The following is a 24,714-nucleotide window of genomic DNA, read 5'->3' as shown; positions in this document are numbered from 1 at the left end:
GGATTAAGTTGATCTATATTCATTGATACAGACATTTCTCCATGATCTGTTGTTCAAGTGATAAACTGGAAGTCACAAAAAATACGTATAGTATTATGTCATCAGGTTACTCTCGCCCCCGCCCCGCAAGTACACCCAGACTTTTGGTTGGTTGAGAGGCAGTCTCAGTGATGAGAAGATTTTTTTTTTTTTTTTTTTTTTACATAAACACTTTATTAACAGTGGAGCATCTTCCCCATGGGCTATGTGGTTCACCCAGACAGCCAGGACCCAGACACAAATTCAGCGCGGCCTCTCGCCTCTCGCTCTGCCTCCAATAGAGTGAGCACGTGGCCCTCGCGCACAGGGCCTTTCACGCTGCGGATGATGGAGCGGCTCGTGTGGTCCATGAATTCCACGCGGACCTGGGTGCACGGTCCCTGGGAACCGGTCCTGCCTAGCACCTTGGTAACCCTGGCTGCTTGATAGGCTGCACACGACTCGTGTCCATGATGGCGGCAACAGTCGGGCGGAAAGGATGAGAAGATTTTTAAGTCCCTTCCAGTCCTGAGATTTTGTAATCCTAAGAAATCGAAGTTATAGTTCATTTTAAAAAACACACTGCTTTGAACCATGTATTAGCACTGTGAAACTTCATGGAGAGACATAAAAGAAGACCTGGGTAAATGGAGACACATGTTTCCTGCATTGATAGGTTCAATATTGCAAAGGTATAAATTTCCACAGAATTAATCTGAGTTTAAAAATATCAGCAATAAAAAAAAAAATCAACATACGAATGCATTTTTGGTGGGGAAGACTTAACAAATAGTTCTAAAGTTCTTGAAGGTCAAATGTGTAAGAAGAGGCAGGAAATATTTGAACATGAAATCGAAATCTTAAGTTAGAATACTTTGAATCACATAGTAGTGCCAGAAAAGACAAGGGAACAAAAGGTACAGTCCAGCAACAGATGTGGGTACTTAAGAGAATCCTATATAAAGAGCTAGGTGGCATCATGACCGAACAGGGGACCGGTCACCATGAAGTGCATGGAACACCTCTCCGTCCCCCCTCTCCCCTGGCCCCCGAGCCGCTCACCATGAGGGGGGTCTGGCAGCAGAGTGGGACTGGGGACTGTTGAGTGGCGGTGGCAGGCTGCTTCACAGGGTGGCCATGAGCTTAGCGGAGCAGTCACCCAGGCGGCAGCAAGTTTTGCGAAGCAGTCGTGGGGTGGGGGAGTTTCACGGGGCGGCAGCAAGCTTCGCGGAGCAGTTGAGGGGCCGCGAGCATGGTGGAGTGTCCTGGGGCGGGGAACTTCAGGTAGCGTCACAGGGCGGCAGAGGCCATGCAATGGAGGCCAGGCTAGGCCTAGGGACCCTAACCGCACATGACTTTGTGCATGCTGGGCCTCTAGTCCTATCTAATGAAAGAGTAATATGAAAATTAACCACCACTCCGCTACACCCACAAGCCATGCCCACCAACCATGCCAACCAGCCAATCAGTAGCAAATATGCAAATAAACCCAACCAGGATGGCTATGGCCCCAGAGAGCAGGGGGGAGGCTTGGGTTTCCTCAGCAACGGAGGAAGCCAAGCTTTCCGCCTTCCCTTGCCCGCCTAGGCCTCCACTCAAGGCTACAAAGTTTCAATGATAGAAGATACATAAACCCAAACAGAAATGGCGGCAGCCACAGAGCTGGAAAGAGCAGGAGGCTAGGGTTGCCCATGGCGATGGTGGAAGCCAAGCTTTCCGCACACCCTGGCTGGCCCAGGCCTCGGCTTAAGGCTACAAAGTTTCAATTATAGAAGATACATAAATTCCAACAGAAATGGCTGCTGCCACGGAACAAGCAGAAGGCTTGGCTCCGCTCCAGGCTACAAAGTTTCAATTGTAGAAGATAAATAAATCCCAGATACCAGGGCCTCCACTTGGGTCGCCAGGGGGCATGGCCAGCCTGCAAATGACCACAGGCCCCTCACCCAGGCCGCCCCAAGCCCCAAGGGAACCCCCACCCTGATCCGGGACACCCTTCAGGGCAAACCAGCTGGCCCCCACCCGTGCACCAGGCCTCTATCCTATCTAATAAAAGAGTAATATGCAGATTGACCATCACTCTAACACACAAGATGGCTGCCCCCATGTGGTCAAAGATCCTGCTTCCATGAGGACACAAGATGGCTGCCACAAGATGGCCAGCAGGGGAGGGCAGTTGGGAGGAACCAGGCCTGCAAGGGATGGCCGTTGGGGGAGATCAAGCCTGCAGGGGAGGGCAGTTAGGGGTGACCAAGCCGGCAGAGGAGGGAAGTTGCGGGCAACCAGGCCTGCAGGGAAAGACAGTTGGGAGGGACCCAGGCCTGCAGGGGAGAGCAGTTAGGGGTGACCAGGCCTGCAGGGGAGGACAGTTAGGGGAAAACAGGCTGGCAGGGGAGCAGTTAGGCATCAATCAGGCTGGCAGGGGAGTGGTTAGGGGGTGATCAAGCTGGCAGGCAGAAGCAGTTAGGGGCAATCAGGAAGGCAGGCAGGCGAGCAGTTGGGAGCCAGCAGTCCTGGATTGTGAGAGGGATGTCCGACTGCCCGTTTAGACCCGATCCTGGTAAACAGGCAGTCGGACATCCCTCGAGGTGTCCCAGATTGGAGAGGGTGCAGGCTGGGCTGAGGGACACCCCCCTCCCCCGTGCATGAATTTCGTGCACCGGGCCTCTAGTTTAGTATATAGCAAAAGTGACACTTCAAATCAGTAGGAAAGTTTGGGTTATTCAGTAAATTGCTGGGACAGCAGTTATCTTGCTGGCCCTCCCCATGGGATGGGCACATGTAGCTATTTGTTGTAAAAGTCCCATTGGCCTAACCATTCAGAACATATTTTAGACTATATTTTTCTGTCCTACCTTCCACTGAAATAAATTCCTAGTAGATTTAAGGAAGAACAGTCATTGACTTACTAGGAAAAAATGGTAAATATATAATTTTGGGATTGAGACTGAAGGTAAATATGACATCAAAAGCAGAAACCACAATACAAAATTGGACAAATTTGTCCATATAAAAATTTTAAAAATGATGCATACATGTGTACATGAAGTAACAAAGTTGAAAGACAAACATCAAGCTACATAAACAACAGGCAACTATTACATATATGAAACATTTTTACATCTCACTCTAATGAAAATGAATATTTAATAGAAAAATGGGTTATGGACATGAACAGGCAATTTGCTAAAGAAGAAATCCAACATATAAGCATGAAAAAGTGTTTACATCATGAGGAATGAAAGGAATGCACGTTAATGATGGTAAGAAACATTTCATCCTATCAAAGTATTACATATTTTCAGTAATTTTAACCTTGCATTTCAAGAGTGTTACACATTAAAATGCTAGCAGTGGTTATCTTTGGGTAGTGAGATTAAGGGTGGTTTTTCTTTTCTGGGGTATTAATATTTTATTTGTGCAATAAAGAAAAGTGCTCACCTGGAATCTCTGGAGAGCTCATCTCTGGTGAGTGAGCAAGACCACGGCCAAGCTGTGGCCTTCCTCAGGGCCCAGCCTGGAGCTAGATGGACCATACTGAATCATCTTGGAGCACCCCTTCCCCCCGGCCCCCCGCCCCGCCCCTTAACCAGGAATTGGTTGGTTGCTGTTTAGATAAGAGGGATGAATTGGAGGCAGGGAAACCAGTCAGCAAGCTGGTGTTGACTGGTGCAATAACAATCCAGGTGGTGATTTATAAAAATTCTATGGTGAAACCTGGTGTGACCACTCTCTCCAAGGGAAAAATGAAATAAAATGGCACGTCTGTTCATGTTAAATGGAAAGAAGGGATGGGATGACAGAAGAAGAAAGTAAAGGAAGATAAACATGTGGATGAAGAAAATCTTGAGCCAATTTTTGTGAGAATTAGAATATGCAAATGAAGGTGTTGCAATTGTCTATGTTGGGGTGAATTCAGATTCAGAACCAGTCATTTCCAACATTTGGAACAGTCATGCCTGGCATATTTAAAAAAAAAAAAATAATGAAAGGCCGCCCACACATTGCAGCCCATATCAAATCCTGTGGCCACCTCATCTGCTCTCAGCCTGAATCGAGATCAGCAGTCTACACCTGGTTCTAAGACAGGTCAAGCCTCATCATTCTTCAGAGTTAGTCTCTCCTTTAATTCAGTATTCAGCCTCTAGAACTTCCTCATGGAGGTGTGCATGAAAGACTTTCTGTATCAAAGCAGCTTCCACTTCTGGGGAAAATGCAGTTGCCTGAAGTTGGGCTTCCTGGAAACAGCCTCTGAGCTAAATCTGTGCGGGAGGTTGTTGAAGGGGTGGGCGTAGTCCTCAGGGACAACACCTACAAGGGAGTAAAGGAAAGAGGACTGGGCGGAGGCAGAAGGGGGCTTCTCAGCCAATCCATGGATAGCTCTGGAGCTGGGATGGCCCTGCAGTGTTGTCCTCAATTGAAGTACAGTGGCCAGGCCTTTGTACAACACTCCCCCCCCCCCCCCCCCCTCCCCGGCCCCGGGCCCCATACCCCAGGTTGCCTGGTCATTGCATGCATGCTGTCCCCAGGGAAAAAGGCATATTTTGGATGAGGCAGTCAAGGGAAATCTCCAGGGAGGAAGGCAGCTGAATTGCCCAGGCCACTGCAGAAGGAGGGAAGTGGGCTTGCTGAAGTGATTTATTGTGTGGAGCCAGGAGACCAGGAAGAGGGTTATGTTCTAGAGGAGGATCAAAGGACAGACCACATACACAGGACATGTGAGAGGAGCACCCGCATCACAAAAGAGTTCAGCGTGCAGGCCTGGGATGATGGTAAGAGACACAGGGCTGGACCAGATACTATCCAGGGAGTCACAGAGGTAATAGAAGCCAGGTGGTCGCTATAACTCCCACAAGTCTGGAGGCTGCAGGCTCCAGCCATTGCTATAACAGCTGGCAAGGTCAGGGGGGCACCTAGGGGATTTGATATGCAGGAGGTTGTGAAGGAATTTAATAGTACAAGGTGTCCCTGGGGGAAAAAATCAATGGGTTGCCAACAGGGTGCTGTTTAACATCTATAACCAGAAGAAGGCAAGAATGGAGGAGCAGGAGTCTGAGGGCAGTTGCCTCAACAAAAAGGCATCCTTCTTGCTCAGTTCTCAGATCTGAGTCAATTTCCAGAACCAGACCACAGAGAGCCCATGACTTAAAAGGTGGGTGGGGTCCCTAGGAAGAAGGACCCAGTAACACTGAAACAGGCATTTACTGTAATGGTTATTCTAATACCTACAATCATTTTCTCAGCAAACAGCATGTTGGGGAAAGAGAAATCCCCAGGCATTGTGCAGGGTCTGGAAGGATATTGTTACCCAGAAACCCAAAGTATTATCATGGACCCTCTGTGAGAGTGGGCACTTATGGAGGCCAGATAATAAGCAAAGTACTGCACAATAGCCAGCTTACAATGGGTCCACGGGTCTATAGGTCCATCCAGTGGTCATTCCCCCAGCACCTGACGAAATATATAGGGTAGTGGGAGCAAGCTCCATATCAGATCTTAGCCTTCAGTTCTCATGGTGGGGGAGACCAAGTGAAAGCTTCTGAAATGGTTCCTTCTCTACCAACTTGAGGTAATAAATCAAAACCAATACTCCATCCAAGGAAATGAGGGTGGTGATGGTGAAGATTAATGTCCGAAAGGATGCAGGAATGGTCCATTCTATCACATCTCCATTTAATTTGCTAGTCTGGCCCCTTCAGAAATCAGGGGAATGTTTGATAGACTACTGCAGACAAGACTTAATCATGAAGTACACAGCCATTGTGCCAGCTCTGTGATCTGTCTAATACAGTCCTCACGGACCTAGGCCACCTGAACAGCCTACAGAACATCACACCCATTGATGGCACCATGCTAATTGTGCAGGATTAACAAGAGGCATCTAGTACACAGGAAACCTTGGTAAGACACATGCACTTCAGGGGGTGGGAGATATCAAATCATGAAGATTCAGGGACCTGTCACTTCCGTTTTCAGGGAACTGGTGGTCAGGGGTCTGCCAGGATAGTTCCTTCAAAGTAAAGGGGAAATTATAAAACACATAAGCAAGATAAAAGAAAAAATTACTTATAAACCTTTTAAAAGGGACACCTAAAATTGTTCATAGTGTTTATATCCTTTAAGATTTTTTTCATTGTGCAAAGAATTAAGTACAACTAATATGAAATCACATAATTATCTTATACTAGAGGCCCAGTGCACGAATTTGTGCATGGGTGGGATCAGGCCGGGCCAGCCCGGGGGAGGGGCAGTGGGCAGTTGGTGGGCAAGCCCTGCCCCTGGTCGAACTCCCGGTTGAGGGGACAATTTGCATATTAGCCTTTTATTATATAGGATCTTCTTTATTTACTTGTTTACTTGCTTATCATCTATCTGTCCTCAAGGTGATATAAGCTCTGTGAAAGTCTTGTTCACTGCCGTTTCCCCAGAACCTCCAAATGCACGTGGTGATCCATAAATATTTTTTGGTGGAATGAATGAACTATACACATTGTTTTTTAGTCTGCTATTTTCAACTAACTTTCAGATGCTTCAGATTATACTTCATCTTTCTTTTTTAAATAAACTATGACAATATTAGGTTTTTAAAAAAATATTTTTACTGATTTCAGAGAGGAAGGGAGGGAGAAGAGAGAGATAGAAACATCAATGATGAGAGAATCATTGACCAGCTGCCTCCTGCACACCCCAGCTGGGGATACAGCCTGTGCCCTTGACTGGAATCAAACCCAGGACCCTTCAGTCCACAGGCCAACACTCTATCCACTGAGCCAAACCAGCTAGGGTTACTTCATCTTTCTTAAAATGTGCCTCTCCACAAGTCATGGGAAAGGAGAGTTCTCACATTCCAGAGGCTACTATCAGTGCAACTTCAGGGTTAAGAAACCTTTAGTCTTTTGGAAGCCGAGTCTTTCTCCTCTTGGCTGGCACTGCCTACAAATCTACAGCGGGCGCAATTTTGCCTGGATCACTCTTTATATTATGGGGCTTAGCTAAGTCAGTTCCAAGACACCCTAACTGAAGCTGTTCCCAGGCAAGCAGCCCAGCCCACTGCCACGTCCCTCTTTTGGCCACGCGGTGGCGGCAGAGCGCCACAGTCTGCACAGTCGGCGCAGGGCCCGCGGACCCGCAGGGAGGACGACTCCCGGCCGGGGCACGCAGACTGCCCGGAGTGGGCGGAGCAAAAGGCTCGCCGGCCCAGTGGAGGGCAGAAGCGAGGGGCGGGGCTCCTGGTGGGGAGTGCGCTTGCGCCCGGTGCGGTGGGAGGAGCCGTGCTGCTTTCGCCACTGCTGGCGTCTGTCCGCGTGGGGACGCCTTTGCCCTGCCTTTCTGAGTTGGCCGGGCCCAGGGGTGGGGAGTTCCAGGAGCACTGGGGTGAGGATCGGGGGTCCCTGGGGACCCGGCGGGGTTGGGGTGGCGAGGACTGGGGTGGAGGCGGGGAGAAACGGAGGGGTGCCCCAGCGGGAATGGGGAGAGAGGGGTGAGTAGAAGAGGAATAGGTGGGAAGAAAGCGTCATTCTTCCCCCTCCTCTTGGTGTGAAATGCAAGGACCCCGGGTGCTGCCCGGGCCCCACGGGAGTTGCAATTGTCAAGTGGCCGTGCTTTCCGGCAAGACACTCCGCTCCCCCTCCTCCCCTCCCTCCTTAAGCTTTCCTGCTGGTCTGCGGTTCCTGTTTATCTCACTACCCCGCATCCTGCGCCAAGTCCCCTGGGGACTCCGCTTCCCGCCGCTGGAGGCGCCTTAGCGTCACGCCCTCTCTTACTCCTCACTCCTAGAGAAATAAAAGTTTTCCTGCCTGAACCTGCCAATGAGAAATAGAAAAATTCCTGTGCAAACTTCTACATAAGCTTGTCTACAACAATCACTTAAAAAAAAAAAAACCTAAGTAACGTCACTTGCTTGTGTAAAGTGGAGCGAGAGTTTTATTAAGCCACGCGGGCCTCAGTGAGATTTTAGTCCCCGGAGATGAAAAGACCTCATTTGGAATTCAGGGCTCGATCAATGACAGCGGCGCTGACCAATGCCTAACCCCCCCAACCCCCCAAAGAGTTTGGGTGCATATCCGCATTCTCAGCCGCGTGGAGGGGAGGGTGCAGTCTGACATTTGGAAGCTTAAGAACCAAGTCTGTTGCCTTCCAGTTTATTTTTTTTTTAAGCCTTCCATCATGTGTGTACTTTGCTTGAATGATTATTTTAAAGTACATGCCCTATTTTTGCCAATCTGACAGCTGTTTCCATAGAAACTAGAGGAGAAATAGTCATTTTCAGCGGCGTTGTTAAAACTGTCTTCCAGGCTTCAGCTGTGAGTGCCAGTGAGTGCTGTACTTGCTCATTCTGAGATGGTACTTAAAGAATTAAGGATCTGAAATGTTCTTAGAGGCTAACAATCCGAATTGTTTAATTTTCTCACATCATTAATTTTGTAATCCTAGATGTCTGCCAGCTATGTTTGTTGACCCCCTTCAGTTCTTCGTAGTGGATGTGTCAGCCCTGGTTTTTTTTTCTTCTGCTCTGTGTAGTCTAGTGAGGGGCTCTTTGAAAATGTATAGATTTCTCTCTCATTCTTTCCCCTTTCTTAAGGATAAGCCAAGGATTATGAACTATCAGGCACTATTGCTGTTCTAGGTGACACTTGATTGTCAGTGATGTAAATTGTAAAAATTTTAAAAACTTGTATTGGTATAATGTTACACGTTCTGTGTCAGTAGAGCACTTTTTAAAAATTTTGCAAAAATCCTGAGAGATGAGCAGGAGTTTGCTTGGCAATGGGCAGAGCTAAGTAGTGTAAATAGACGTGTGCTGTCCTAGAGAGAACAGCTTTTCTGACAAGTGTGAGTACATCAGTGGGTCTGGAGCTCAAGAGTTGGTGAAGGAGCGTGGCGGAGGTGCCTGGAGAAATGGTGGGAGGCCTGGTCTGCCATATTGGAGGAGTTTATTGAAGCCAGTGGAAACCAATGTAAATTACAAAAATAGTTGCCTTTATTGGTTTGGAGGCTTACAAAAGTAGTAATAGATGCTGTAAAAATTTAAACAGCACTGAAGTATACATGATGGAAATATTAAATCCCTTACAGCCACCATCCTGCCACCCAAAATAACCACCATGAATAGTTTGATGTACATTCCTTTAGATTTACTTATATTTGCATATGCTACCATAGTTTAGCATTACCATTTTTGCAAATTGGGTAGAGATTTTTGGCTGTTATGTTTCCTGTGCTATTCCTGGCATTTAGAATGGCATATGGTATGGCATGTAGTACACTTCTAATGAACTGTTTAATAAATGAATGAAGAACATGATTCAGAGATCAAACACTGAATGGGGTCTGGCTATGTTTGTTCAGTCAAGGTGGTTACATTTTTTTTTAAGTTGGTTGCCAACATTTTAAAATTCATAACTTTCACATTGAGCCTGATTTCTGGCTTTCCTTGAGAAGACTGGAACATTTGGCAACACAAAGCCCAAATTCCATTGTTCTTGTTGGACCTCCTTTAGATGGGCATGAATCTGTATTTACATCAGTATGGCTCTGCTGATATTCACCTTCATTGCCTAATGTCTGGGGTGTTCAACCATTGTTCATTTATTCTGTCTGTATCTTTAGTTGTTTTAGGTGGGATGATACGTCTCGTCTCACGCCATCTTTACCCCAACCAGAAGTGCCAGTGTTTTTCTGAAAGGAATAAATCTGTTTTTAAAAAACATCTTATAGGTTAGGCTTGTAAGTGTTACCTGCTTCTCCCACCCCCTCCCCACCCCATTACTTGCAATAGATAAAACTTTACTACTGTTTTTATGTAATCCATTTCTTATCCCCCAAATAATTTAGCATTAAAATAAAAATAGGTGTCTGCCCAGGCCGATGTGGCTCAGTTGGTTGGAGTGTCGTCCGATACACTGAAAGGTTGCGGGTTTGATTTCCGGTCAGGGCACATACCTAGGTTGTGGGTTCCATCCTGGGTTGGGGTGCATAGGGGAAGGCAACTGATTGATGTTTCTCTCTCAATAACATGTCCTTGGGTGAGGATTAAAAAGAAAAATAGACTTCCTCCAAGTAAAAATAGAAAATGGAAAGAAGAAAAGTTTTGAAAGTACATGTTGAAGAATAAGAAAAAAGTAAGTGAAGCCTCTTCCGTTTGTATTGCTCAAAGGCACTGCTGCAGGGGTGAGAAACCCCAGGTAATTAGTGTGAGATGTGTTCAAGGAAGGACTGACACACCTATTTCCTAAAGTGTTATGTTTCCAGTTTGGTAAATAAATATTTTCCAGAGATATTTATAGTTGTTTTTTTTTTTTTGGTTCTAGATAATCAAGCAAAAGAAAGATGAGCTTCGTCTACGGATTGCAGTCTGCTACTAGAAACTGTGTTTCCTCCCGATTTAATTTACTGACCAACTGGAGAAAATGTAACGCAACAGCTATAACCTCACTGGACTGTCATCAAGTCCAAGTTAACCACATAGTAAATAATATTGAATGTAAACTGGGAGTAAATCGGTGTAATAGGTTGACTTCTCTGCCTGGAAACTCTTATTTCTATAGAACTTTTAATAACAAAAGGACAGGATACCTCTCAAGTCTTAAAAGCAAGGGCAATAAATGTACAGTATGGCGTGACTCTTTTCCAAGACAGAAACTGATAGAAGAAGTTGCAATAGGTCCTGCTCTTTCAGTATTGCATCCTCTAAGCTGCTTTCCCATAAGAGACATCAGGAGTTTCCACACTTCTCCACGGTGTCAAGCTGCTCCCATTCCTCTCTTGTGGATAATTCTTAAACCAGTGCAGAAACTACTTGCAATCATTGTTGGCAGGTAAAATGCTTTAAAAAAAAATAAACTTTTGTATTAAAGGATATTGGTAAAACTACACTTTGAAGGAAAATTCGTTAGATTTCCCTCCCATATTTAGCTCAAAGTTAAGATTCAGTTTTGTTATATAGGATTTAGTAATTTTGAAATAGTTTACTGCATATTATCTTTTAAAAATTATTCTTACATAGACACTTTTTAAAAGATTGACGTTGTACAAATGATTGCAAGAAGAATCAGAAATGTTGATTATAACTCATGGATAAGAACAGTGCTTTACAAACATCCCATTTTTAGTGTATGGGATTTGAGGCAGTGGATCACGAAACTGAAGAATTTTGCTTATTTAAGAATGAGCTTGCCTAGCCGGATTGGCTCAGTGGTTGAGCCGCAACCTATGTATCAGGAGATCACAGTTTAATTCCCTGTCAGGGCACATGCTGTGTTGCAGGCTCCATCCCCAGTAGGGGGTGTGCAGGAGGCAGCTGGTCAATGATTCTTATCCATGTTTCTCTCTTCTCTCCCTCTCCCTCTCCAAAATCAATAAAAATGTATTTTTAAAAAAAGAATGAGCTGTTTCACCTGAAACTAATACAAAATAATATTGAATGTAAACTGTAATTGAAAAATAAAATTTAAAGTTCTCTTAAGAAAATTAAAAAATAAAGTGAAGGAGTTAATATAAAAAAAAAAAAAGAACAAAGAATGGGCCTACTCCTAGCCAAGTTAATTCTTAAACCCATTAATATTTACTTATTTTTTTTTCTATTCTATTTTCAACAAATCTTTGTTATTTTCTCTTGGTAGTCCTTTAAAATAATTAACATTTTTACAGCTAAATGGCAGTACTTTATATTTGATTTAACTTCCTCTCCCCATAAGCCTGTTTTCTCTTATTGGCTCCATGAAGATTGAAGAAAGGTAAAGTTAAGCATTATCTCTTCCTAAAGCTTTCTTATGTTTAATAACAGTGAACTTCCTTTTAGCCTTCTTACTTTCATACTAGCCCAATTTTGTTTTTATCAAAATTGAGAACTTGTCCCCTTTAATTTATTGTGTTCTTCATGATTTGGCATCAGCATGGGGAAAATATACAGCTAGATAAAGCTCTCAGTTTAACCACTGTCAAAGAAAACCAGAACTCGACCATAGTTAAAGCAGTAAAAACAGATTTTATTCTGGAGTATTGTAGTAGGGCAGTGGTTGGCAAACTCATTAGTCACAGAGCCAAATATCAACAGTACAACGGTTGAAATTTCTTTTGAGAGCCAAATTTTTTAAACTTAAACTTCTTCTAACGCCACTTCTTCAAAATAGACTCGCCCAGGCCATGGTATTTTGTGGAAGAGCCACACTCAAGGGGCCAAAGAGCCGCATGTGGCTCGCGAGCCACAGTTTGCCCACCACTGTAGTAGGGTAAAAGAGGCCTCAGTGTAGAACCAGAGTCAATTCTGAATACAGCATGGGCAAGTAGGAATTCATTTCTAGCCGAGAAGCAGGGCAGGGGTCGGCGGATGGAAGATGAGAGGCAACATTGGGAGTAAGGGGAGATTCTGCCTGAACAGACCTAACAGGATTCTTGCTGAAGGCAGGTGAGGGTGATCGGGTATCACCTGGGGCTGTTGAAGGATGCAGCTCCCAGTTAGATATCCGGGGTGATCAGATATGGAGGATGGGTGATTCTGGCTAAAACTGGAGAGTGCAGAGTCTGAAAGTGAAGGCCTCATTGAAGAAGAGTTCAGGAGACCCCGCGTTGAGTTTGCTGGAGGAAAGAATCTTTGTCACAGGTCTGCCTGGTTCTTGGGCCAGTAGCTCTTTTCCATCCTTTTAAATTATTTATTTATTTTTAACGTTTTTATTGTTGTGGTTATGACTGTAAATTTTCGTTTAGAATATTTTTTTAAAAAAATAAATTTAAACAAATAATGACAAGTCATGTAAAGTTTTAAATAGGAAATAAGTATGCTTCATAGGTTGGTTTAATCTTTTCAGGTTGAAACACTTTAGACTAAAGTTTAGAGGCATTTTCGGTGTGACAACAAAATTAAGATACTTAAAGAAGTTATTTTAGAAAATAAATCTTTGTCAAGAGAATGATGTGTATGTTTTAAATTTTTGTTGTGCTTTTACAGATGAACTCGCAAGGAAAATATTTCTGTCCCAGTCTTGAAAACATTGCTTGTTGTCAAAATGTCTCTGGGCTCTGATAAGCAGCAGGGAGTGTTGTTGCCAGGTAGAAATGGGAGCTCCCCAGGTGTTACCTATAAAACCTCTGATTTCCTTCTTTTCTTTGCTTCTGCTCTTCTTATTACCTGTCCTTTGTCATGTTCTAGAGGGGATGGAGTTTCTGCTACTGAGCAATACTTATCTCTCAAATCAGTGCTGAGGTAGTTTCTCTTGCTGAAGCACTGGCAACTTATGTTGGGGGTCTGATGAGCAGTGGGGAGAATAGAATGGTGGTTCAAGGTAGAGATGTTTATGTGGGCACTCCATTCCCTATGACATGGTCAAGGGCTCAGACTCTGGATCACACATTGCTTCATTGTTTGGTTTTCCTCTCATCACCTCTACGACCTAGGACAAATTGCTTAACTTCCCTACGTCTCCATTTCTCTCCTGTAACAGTTCTTATGAAGGTTGAATGAGATGACATCTGTATAATGATTAGTAGAGTACATTTTGTGTGGTCAACAGTCAGTCAGCGTTAACTAGTGATGGTTGTAGTAATACACCCCCTCGTTTGATGTTTACCTTTAAAATAACTGAAGAAAATTAAAATGAACATTAGACTTTTTAACTATAGCTCTATCTAGTTAATTTTTTTATCCTCTAGCTAAGAATTTTATAAATTTCTGAAAAAAACCACTTATACCAAGAAATATCATAAATTCAAGTATTTGATGACATACAATTCTAGCAGTAAGCATTTAGTTTTGGTGATATGTGCTGATACTATTATCAGAACCTTGAATTTTTCTTTTCGCTCTAGGGGCATAAGGAAATGGTGGCACGCACTTCCTCCCAACAAGAAGGAACTGTTAAAAGAAAGTGTAAGGAAGAACAAATGGAAGCTGTTCCTGGGGTTGAGTACTTTTGGATTGCTCTTCGTAGTGTTTTACTTCACTCACCTGGAAGTGAGTCCAATCACAGGAAGGACCAAGCTACTGCTATTGGGGAAAGAACATTTCAGTCTTTTAGCAGAACTGGAATATGAAGCAGTAAGTAGTAAGAATTGTTTTTAATTAGATTGCTTAATGTAATACTGAAAGCAGGAAAGGTTCTTAAATATTTATTGTAGACTTTGATAGGGAATTAGCATCTTACCACCCCCCCTACCCCGCCCCCCCACCCAGCAAAGGCTCAGACCTTTCATATTTAGTATTCCTACTGACGGTCTTGCTTTCCTCCCATTCACCCAGCTAACTCCTTTTTACCACAGGTCAGCTTAAATGCCACTTTCTCAGGAGAGCTTTCCTTCATTATCCAAACTGGGTTAGGCAGGGGCTACATTGGACTCAAGGGGGTCTCCTTCGTATGAACTGAATTATGAATCAGCGCCTTTGCAGTTGTACCCAGTGCTTGGGGTTATTTCTCCTACTTCATTTTCTCTTTGCATACTATGCTTTTCCTTGAGAGCACTTACCACATGGGTAACATAATTATTTACATCATCACTTATTTGCTGATCTGTCTTCCTTGTTAGAGTAAGCTCCATGGGGGCAGAGGCCCTATCTGTTTTGTTTATGATTTTCTCTTTAGTACAGTGCACAAAGCAGTGCTTAGTATATATTGAGGTCTATAGTCTTGAATGTTTGTACCTTGAAAGTTGAGTAGAATAAAAGGTTTTTTGGTTTCTTTTGTAATACCAGTTTTGACAGTTTATGATAGTTTTTGAACACAAAATAAAGTTGGAATTTAGAAGCCTTGGCTACTTGGAGAGTATAACTCAGGTGGCTAAACATTTTGCACTACTAGTGAGCTCCTGGAGGGCAGATCATCTTTCTGTCGCCAGTGCATAGCACGTACATAGTGTGTGCTCAATCAGTATTCACGTCTCATAGCCTCTCTGGATAGCTTTGTCAGGGTTAGAACTTTATCTCTTTTGTTCCAACTGAGTTTCCAAGTTTGTCAATGGAAAGTTATCATTAAAAAGAGAAATAACAATGGTTTTTTTTCACTAGAACATCCTTCCTAGTAGAATTTATACAGAACATCTCAGTTTCTTAGAATATAGTCTACCAGCTGTGGGCAAACTACGGCCCGTGGGCCGGATCCGGCTGTTCTATCTGGTTCTCTTGCTCTCCCCTCCGCTCCTTTACTTTGAATTTATATTAGTTCACACAAATACTCCATCCATGCTTTTGTTCCGGCCCTCCGGTCCAGTTTAAGAACCCATTGTGGCCCTCGAGTCAAAAACTTTGCCCACCCCTGTAGTCAGAGGCAAGTTTGAAAAAAGTGTTTGGGAAATACTGACATGGACCAACTTCTACCATTCACATTACCAAGAAGCTTTAAAAACTGATATACATGTACATACATGTATTTTCTTCTTTGTTTCTTATTTTTTAACCTACAAATTTAATACCTGCTTGGTACGAAAATTCAAACACATGTTCTTATAGGGCTGTTACTAAGCACTGTCATTGCAGTAGTTCTTCCTTATTTGTGGTTCCTTTTCTTTTTAGCCTCCATTCTGATTTTATTAACAGTTTTGGGTTTACAACACTTGGTAGGGTAAGCATTCCCCAAGCAGACAGAATATCTTTTCCCATCAAACATTCAGGTAAAGGAGACAAGTTATTTGCATAAGCCTGTTTAAACATTCCAGCTTTCATAATCCATCAACCCTTTCATTGGGAGAAAAACCTTGATGTTCTCTCAATCAAATTGTGGCTCACACCAGGGCTTCAGCCATGGATTTTGGTACCACAATTTGTGGGGCTGCCATGTCAAGGAGTCCAGAAACTTCTCTACCTCTTGACCCTTTTACCCACTCTGATGTAAAGACTTTGGGTTCCCAGTGAGGGGTTGAATCAAGAGACCCATGTTTTGTCAGCCTTCATTTGATTCATCTCCCTAACTACTGCTTGAAGGAATTACAGGTCAGATTTCTCATTATAATCTTTGAAGTTTGGCTTTCAAAATGTCTCCAAATAGGATAAATAAAGTAGACTTGTTTGGTGCTCTTTAATTCTGGGAGTTCAGTAGGGGGTCCTTTTGGCCTGCTTCACCTTGGGTAGTTCTGTATTAAAACCTTTGCTTGAACCCTATCAACGTCTGTTTTATTCATACCTAACCATTCAGCATAATATAGAGAAAATAATGTGCCCAGAAGTTCTAAAAATTTTAGTAATTTCTTTTCAATCTGTGTGAATGAAACACTTAAAATTAATGAAATGTGGGATTTTTTTTGTAGAGGTTTAACTTTCTTATTAAGTATAAGGTGTTTTTCTATTCAGGAGGTTATGAAAATAATTTTCTTTTGCATTTTACTTTCTTATACGAAATCTTTATGTTCTCTAGGCAATATTTTTGTTTTCTAAAATACTTAGAAAAATAGAAATAATATGTAAGCATTTTATTTACTTATAGGCTATTAGAAAAGATGAAGATTTTATCTGAACTAACTTATGTGAAAAATTTTAGTTATTAGAATTTATTCAATTTGTGAGAAACCACATTGCCTTTGCAAGAAAATTCAAATTTGAGAAATTTGAGTGCTTAATATATGCAGATTTTTATGTAATTAAAAATTAAAATGTTCAACAATAAGTAACCATATAACTCTCAGGAAGAATATAAACATTTTGTCGAGCTAAAATCTCTTAACGACTAATTTTCTTTTTAATCTTTCAGTACATGGAAGAATTTAAAAATGATATGCTAACTGAGAAAGATGCCCAGTACCTGAACATTAAAGAAGTGTTTTATCATTTAATTGAATGCAATAAAGATATTCCAGGGATCTCCGAGATCAAGTGGATCATTCACGTGGTTGATTCCCCCGATATAAATGCCTTTGTGCTTCCAGTAAGTAAATGTTCTCAGGCCTGATTTTTAATTGTTAAATTTAACTTTCTTGTTTTTTTATGGTGTTCTAATTGCTTGTATTATTTTCTTTATGGTGCAGAATGGACATGTGTTTGTCTTCACTGGGCTTTTCAATGCTGTGGTTAATGTGCACCAACTCGCCTTCATTCTGGGCCATGAAATAGCACATGCAGTACTTGAGCATGCTGTAAGTACCTAAAGTGAGCGCTCCGTTGTTGAAATACTGTAGTTAGCAAGTGAAATCTTTTAAAGAGCTGAATCTTTTCAGTTTTCTTTTTTTTCCTCTTTCTTTTGGGTGGAATTTTAGTTTCCAGTTGTCTTATTCTGTTACCTGAAAAAATATGATTGTCTAATTTGGGGAGTTTTTATGGTGTTTAAGTATTTGATATTGAATAATTAGTGTTTCTCTTAAGTACTGTTTTTATCACCTGTCTCTTTTGCTAAGAAGTAATTATTCTCAACCTCTAATTATTTTAAATTAGGTTTAAAATTTTTTATAATTATTAACATACTGGTAATCTAGTCTGAAAATTAATTGTAGGAAAGCGATACTACTATTTAAGTGGGTAAATTGGTTTTCTTGCTTTTTTATTCATTCTCTGAGGATAGCTTGGAGCATCTTTGAAAATGTCTGGAAAGATATGCCATATATAATTAATACAGAGAAACGATAATGATACCTTGCCATTTTACAGTTTATTGAGCTTTTTAACATATACCTTCTCATTCATAATTTTAATGCCGTCCTCATGAGGTATGCATTTAATATCCCTATATTGTCTATGAGGAAAGCAATGTTTAAAAAGGCCCTCAGTAGCATCACTGATGTGACAAAGTGGAAGAATTGGGACTTTAACCCAGATCTTCTGTTGCAAGTCCATCGTTGCTCTTGTTTACCACAGTTACCTGGTTGTTGGCAGCACTTTCTTATAGGTCACAGAATTCAGATTGATTTACGTTCCTGTGAAGGCACATCTGTTCGTTTGACTTAATGTGAGCCCATATAAGTTTATATTTATTTATTCAGATTTTATTTTTATTCATTAAAAATTATGCATGGCTCTCTTTTTTATTCATTTATTTATTGATATACAGTACAGGGAATATAGTCAAAATATTGTAATAGCTTATGGTGAATAATGTATAAGGTATATAAGTGTTGAATCACTCTTTGAAACTAATATAATATTTTATGCTAATTATACTTTAGTAAAAGTTTTAAAAAATATGCATGGCTCTTTTGATCACATAATTAGAGAGAGTATATTCTCTTTAATTGAAAACATGAAGGTAAATAGTGAAAGGATTGTGAAATGCTACATAGGAAATGCAAGTAATATTAAGTTAAAATGGAAATGATAATATTACTGATTTCTCTAAAATTCATCTTAAATTCTATCTATTCCTTAGAGTATTAATAAGATAAGGTGGGCCAAAGTTGTGCTTTTCTGAAGCACAAATAGTAAAAATCTTTATTTCTTCTGAGTTGTAGGAAAAATTTAAAACTATTTCCTTTAAACAAACATATACAAGAATAAATCTGAGCAGTTAAAATAGATTTTATCTTTCAAGAAATGGCTTCAGAACTATAAAATCAATTAATTTTGGCCATTTTTAGCATTTAAAAGCAGTTACTATTTAGTGCATTGTTTTTCTGGCATCTCATTCAGTGCTGCATTCAGCATATTGTTACCATCTCTGTCAGTGCAAGAACAATAATTAGATGAGACATAAAAAGTAAATAGCAGCCTTAAAAATAGAAAATAGTTACTAATATTACTTTGGCAGAGGTCTTAGACATGATCAACACTGTGTTTTCTCTTTTAGGCGTCTCCATTTTGATTTGATGGAGCCTTTTATGTTGTATTCTTTAGTCCGCAAATAACATAGATTTTTCTGTATAATAGCAATTATATTCTTCAGTAATTAATAACAGAGATTGTTCTTTTCTATAACAACTTCATTTGGAATTTTACTCTTTCATGCTAAAATAATTCCATAATTGTTTCTTATGACCCATAGTACTTTTCTTTTTTTAATCCTCACCCGAGGATATTTTTTTCCATTGTTTTTTAGTGAGAGTGGAAGGGAAGGATGGAGGGCAAAGGAGAGAGAGAGGGAGAGAGGAAGAAACATTGATGTGAGAGAGACACATCAATTGGTTGCCTCCCACGCTGGGGATCGACACTGCAACCGCAGTACATGCCCTTTACTGGGAATTGAACCCATGACCTTTGGGTGCGTGGGCTGATGCTCTAACCACTTAGCAACACTAGCCATGGCTGACCCACAGTTCTTATCATGAAACAAAGAATGCTTCATGAGGGCAGATTACATTGGAAAGAGAAATATTCTAGTGGTTATTTTTAGTTGTCAGCCATGTTTCATACACTGAAGTAATGATTTCTGTATTGTCAGTATTAGCAACATTGTCACATACCTTCACATGAGGGATAGCATAGTTTGGATTGCAGTCAAACTTTATCGTGCTCAGACTGGTGAAAATAGCAGTTAGGCTTTTATATTTTAAAGAAGATATAGTTTTCTGTCTGACAATGAACAATCCTGTGCACTAAACTTACAAATATTATTACTAAAAACAACTATTTTAAGTAAAGCCTTTTGTGATTATTGCTATAAGTAAATAAAAAAATTCAAAGAATCCAGTTCCCTGGTGAGAAATACCAAACTTTTAAAATTGCAAACTCATGTAAAGTGAATCATACTTCATATATTACGTCATGATGGCCAAAGATTTTTATTTAAAGTAGACTTCTAATTTTTTTTCTGAATTGTTCCTTGTTTTAACTGCTTCATGTGTTAGGTAGTGTGTAGTCTCTGTCCAAAAGGTATAATAAACACATTTATGTGATTTGAAAAAAGAATGAGCAACTATATTAGAAACTAAAATTTCTTGGGTTTGATTCCTTGTCCTTTTTCTAATAGCTGTGTAAATTGGGGGCAACTTTTAACCTGGCTCCATCTTAGTTTCTTTAACTATAAAATAGGGGTAATAGTACATATTTCACGAGATTGCTATGCTTATTAATATAAGAAACCTGAGATTAATGAACCTGCCATTGTATATGAGTGATGGTAAGTGGCTCAGTAGATGTGAGTGAATGAATCTATATATATAAAAGCTTAAGCGATAAGTTGACTGGTTGCTATGACTGCACTGACCACCAGGGGGCAGACGCTTAATGCAGGAGCTGCCCCCTGGTGGTCATTGCACTCCCACAGCAGGAGTGCCGCTCAGCAAGCTTATAGAGCAGCGACGGTGGCAGGTGCAGTGGGGCCGGGATGAGCGGGAGTGGTGCGGCATAGCGCCAAGCCCAGGCTTGGGCTGGCTCCTCCTCAGCTGTCTGCCGCTTCATGCACTATTACATCTCTTGGGGGATCTTGGACCGCTGGGGATCGGGTCGAAACCAGCAGTCCGACATCCCCCGAGGGGTCCTGGTTTGTGAGAGGGCGCAGGCCAGGCTGAGGGACCCCAGCGGTGCACACGTGCACTGGACCTCTAGTGAATATACTGTATAAGTATGTAAGCAAGGGATGGAGCAAGCACACTGGGAAAGGATAAAGCACGCAGAAGGAAAAAAAAAACTTACAATCTTAGTTTGTGAAGGTCATTAAACGTAAGTTATTTAATGTGATTACACATGACGAACTAGAAAATGTAAGCATGTGCTGTCTCAATTTATTAAGTGTAATTTTCATTATTGTGATTATTCTCAGGCAGAAAAGGCCAGCGTGGTTCATTTATTGGATTTCCTAGGTCTAATTTTTCTCACAATGATTTGGGCTGTTTGTCCTCGAGATAGCTTGGCAATTGTGGGCCAGTGGTTGCAGTCTAAATTGAAAGAGGTAAGTCTGAGACAATAACTTGAATTTCTAATGGCCTGTGGTGAGGATATTTTAATGTTACTGTAAAGCAACAAATGTCAGAGATGTTTTAACATATTATCATGAAATCTGGGGACTAATTTAGTGTTTTATTGTTTTCTCATTTTGGGGGGATATTCTCTCAAATGATGGAGAGAGATCGGTTGGAAGAGCTTAGCCACTTTTGGCTTTACCTTCAAACTTCCCACTTTTGTTTCTCATAGTGACTGTGGTGTACCCACTGGATGATTCTCTGCCCCCCCCCCCCCCAATATTTGAGTTTTCATGGAGAACTCTTAAAATGTAAACTTCTATGGACACAGGGTTGACTAAGCTACTTTATCACACTTACCTCCTCACTCCTAGTTAAACTAACATTGCCTAGAAAATATTGAAAGGACAGTCCTGTTAGGTGTTTGTTAACTTTTGTTTTGGTACTTATGTATAGTGATAATCATCTCATAAAATGTGTTGTCTCTCATTTTGTTCAAAACATAGCAGTATTGAAAGTAGGTTCCGCAATCTTGCTTTGTTAACTATGATTAATTATTTTATTTTACATCTTTTTTCAAATTTTTCTTCTTGTCCTGGGAGGTTTGGTTATTTAGGAACAATCTGTTATTTGTTTATTTAATGATTTGTGGAGCACCCATCAGAGTGCCATCTGGGTGCTCTTTAAATCTAATGTGTAAAATTCTTTGAGACAAATTGCTTTAGAAATTGGATAACTAAGTCTTTTATTCAGTGTTACCATATCATTTGGCTTCATTTATATTGAAATAAATGTTCTTAAAAGGAAAAAGAAGGAATGGTTATTGCTTAGGTTATAGGATCTCATCTTTTGAACTTTATTTCTGTTATGATGTGCTGGGAAGTCAAAGGAGTTAATTTAGTTTTTTTGCTATCTATCAATAGATAGCCTTTTCCATAATGGAATCAGAAGATTTGGTCATAAAGATAACTTGTAGCTATTTCTTTTTTGAAATACTTGATGAATTCTGCTACTTCAGTATAATTCTTTAATTTAAGAATTAAACAGAAAATAAAGTAGGAATTACTTCTCTTGGAACCTTTTCCTCCTAAATCAAGTGTCCCCCAAACTTCAGTGACAAGGAAATATTTCTAGAAAGCTTGCCTGTTGTGATTAGAGAGAGAGAAGCATGAGTATAGTGAAGTCACTAAGGAAGGGGAATTGCTGACATTTATCTGTAGGAGAAAGGAAGAGAAGAAGGAAGAAGGAAGGGCCCTCACTAACCATTGGGGAGCTCTATCTTTGTAATCTTAAAGATTTGGGAATAGTGTAGCAGCCCTCATAGAGTGCAACGAGGCAGGGGTTTGAGAGTTATTAATAATAATTATAGTAGCTAACTCTTATGAAATGCTTACCATATGTTAGGCACTAGGATAAACAATACACATGAATTATGTACAGGGGTTAAGAATATAGGCTCTGATCAGATGAGTTTAGACTCTTTAGATCTAAACTCTATAGAGCCTGGGCAGGTTACTTTACTTATCTAAGTCTCAATTCCTTCATTTGTGAATTGAGATAATAATACCGGCTAATTCAAAGCATTGTTGTGAAATGAATGATACATTTTAAGCAGGATTTCTCAATGTAACCCCAGCCCTATTGATATTTTTGGACTGGACAATTCTTTTTTTAAAAAAATATTTTTATTGATTTCAGAGATGATGGGAGAGGGAGAAAGAGAGAGAAACATCAATGATGAGAGAGAATCATTGATTGGCTGCATCCTGCACACCCCCTACTGGGGATCGAGCCTGCAACCTGGGCATGTGCTCTTGACTGAATTGAACCTGGGACCCTTCAGTCTGCAGGCTGACACTCTATCCACTGAGCCAAACTAGATAGGGCTGGACTGGAAAAATTTTTTTTTTGAGAGTTCTGTGCACTGCAGGGTGTTTAGTAGCCTTTAAGCATCTAGCTGCCTCTAAACATCTGGCCTCTACCCACTAGATGCCAGTAAAATTCTTCCTTCCCACCATCCCTGTCCTGCTCCCCCAGACAATCAAAACTGTCTCCAGATACTTCCAAGTGTCCTGAGGGGACACAGTCACATCCCTTTGGCAACCACTGATTTAAAGCATTTATCACAGTGCCTGACACAGTAAGGACTCAATAAATAGGAGCTATTATCATTGTTTGCTCAGTTTATCCTCTCTGCAACATGTGATGCTACAGGGCTTAGATGTGTTAAATAATTAGCCCAGGGTGAACAGTTAAAAAGTGTCAGCATGTGGACTTGAGCCTGATTTTGTCTCCTTTGAGAGCCAATGTTTTTAATTAGTTATACTATCAGTGGACTTGATGGGACACCTGGAGATGAATTGTGGAGAGTGAGGTCACTGTATGACACAGTTTAGCAACCTAAAACAGACATTACCGAGGAGGAAGAAAGTAATATACAATGGTCACACACTGTGGGTCAGATTGATTATATTATTCCTAGCTCTCACTGGCATGCACTTCTGAAAAATTGCTTCCCCAATTAATAGCTCTTTTCTCAAAAGTTCTGCCTATTGATCCATCTCCTGCAAAGTTTTAGTGCTTACTGAAAATGAGAATTTAACTGGAAAGCATTCACATAAATACAAGTAATTAGGGAAAATTAAAGTTACAATGTCTATTTGCATTTTTTAATTGCGGTTGGAAGAAAATTTCATTTTCCTAACTAATCAATACCTAGAAAAAAAAGGAAATTAGGGTAGTTCATCAAAGAAAAAACATTCTGCTATATGGTTAACTTTCCAACTGAAATAAATCCTCTGGTAGTGTCACTGGCTATTATATGGCTGTACTTTTTCAGTTTTCTTTTAAAACCCCAAGATCAAAATATTCCTTGGCCATAATAAAAGGCTGCATCAATAAGCTTTCTTCGGGAATCTTCCACATAGTAGTTGGAGATTATAAATGGGTATAAAGAAGTCCTCTGTGTGATACAGTAGACTCTTCAGAAGTCTGTAGGCATGATTTTGTTTTTATTCTTTCTGTTTTAAAAATATTAACCTCTGGTGGAGGAAATAAAGGCTGCACTGTGTGGTTTATGCCTTGGTATTCTTTAGATGTTAATAAATGGAGAGTATAAAACTTGATTCTAGAAACACCATGCAATTAACTTTAAAAGTCTCATTTTGTTGTGAAATAACCTTAGTGGAGCTTTTGTTTTCTATTTCTTCTTAGTATTTGTTCAGTAGACCATACAGTAGAACACTGGAGGCTGAAGCTGACAAAATTGGACTACGGCTTGCTGCAAAGGTACAATGTTCAGCAGTTGAGAATACACAGTGTCCTTCACACAGTAAAAGATAAATGTGTATTGTCTTAATGAAGTTTGGCATGGACAGTGAATGAGAGATTGTATTCAGTTTTTCATTAACACCATTTTAAATCTGCACCTTCCGGAAGCTAACGCTGTCTTTATTTTACTCTTTTCCCTTATTTTGTGGATCTAAGGAGGCTTTTTGAGTAAATAAGATGATGTGTAGCTATTTTTCCGGACTGTGAGAAAGGTTTATCACATTGTAGCTATGATCCCGGCTGAGCAAACTGAATTTTCACCATTAAAATAAACGATAGAAGAGCAGACTTATTACTCTGTGTCTTTCAGATTACTTTTGTTATAGCAGATGGCTTATTTTTACTCTCTATAGAGAGCAGCTCTGGGTGTTTACCCTGATTTAAGTTAGCTTTGTTCATGTCTACTTAACAGGGCACTTGACACTGGGTTGCTGTTTTTAAACACCTGTGATAACTGAGTATTAGCAGCAGTAGGATTTAATTAGGAGTAAAACTGAACTTTTCAAAATGAGTGAAAACAATGCTACTTCATATATTAAATGCAAAATGTATTTGATTCTTTGTTGAGTTTTCGGTAGTTATTGAAAGTCCTAACTACTATTAAAAATCATTATTATTTGAACT

General features: G+C 40.7%; 1 protein-coding gene and 1 pseudogene across 5 annotated transcripts in view; one reads left to right on the top strand and one right to left on the bottom strand.

Annotated features, from left to right (window-relative positions):
- Positions 1–251: 251 nt before the first annotated feature.
- LOC308241052 (small ribosomal subunit protein eS28-like) lies at positions 252–490 on the bottom strand (annotated as a pseudogene). The gene has a single exon. The product of its transcript is annotated as a small ribosomal subunit protein eS28-like (transcript).
- A 6,791-nt stretch (positions 491–7,281) lies between these two features.
- OMA1 (OMA1 zinc metallopeptidase) overlaps positions 7,282–24,714 on the top strand; it is a 43,087-nt gene continuing 25,654 nt past the window's right edge. The window contains exons 1-7 of one of the 4 annotated variants that reach the window (XM_080654751.1): positions 7,282–7,392; positions 10,329–10,429; positions 13,822–14,050; positions 16,689–16,862; positions 16,963–17,070; positions 20,622–20,750; positions 23,974–24,048. In XM_080654751.1, coding sequence (XP_080510877.1) covers positions 10,428–10,429; positions 13,822–14,050; positions 16,689–16,862; positions 16,963–17,070; positions 20,622–20,750; positions 23,974–24,048 — 717 coding nt within the window. In that variant the 5' untranslated portion in view covers positions 7,282–7,392; positions 10,329–10,427. Of the gene's footprint in view, positions 7,393–8,104; positions 8,332–10,328; positions 10,836–12,964; positions 13,066–13,821; positions 14,051–16,688; positions 16,863–16,962; positions 17,071–20,621; positions 20,751–23,973; positions 24,049–24,714 lie in introns of those variants that run through there. The other 3 variants (XM_080654749.1, XM_080654750.1, XM_080654752.1) reach the window with 3 other exon arrangements.

The sequence above is a fragment of the Plecotus auritus genome (assembly GCF_963455305.1).
Source record: "Plecotus auritus genome assembly, chromosome: 2".
Classification (NCBI taxonomy): Eukaryota; Metazoa; Chordata; class Mammalia; order Chiroptera; family Vespertilionidae; genus Plecotus; species Plecotus auritus.
Note: the sequence above shows the minus strand (reverse complement) of the source record. Positions and strands in the feature narration are given on the sequence as shown.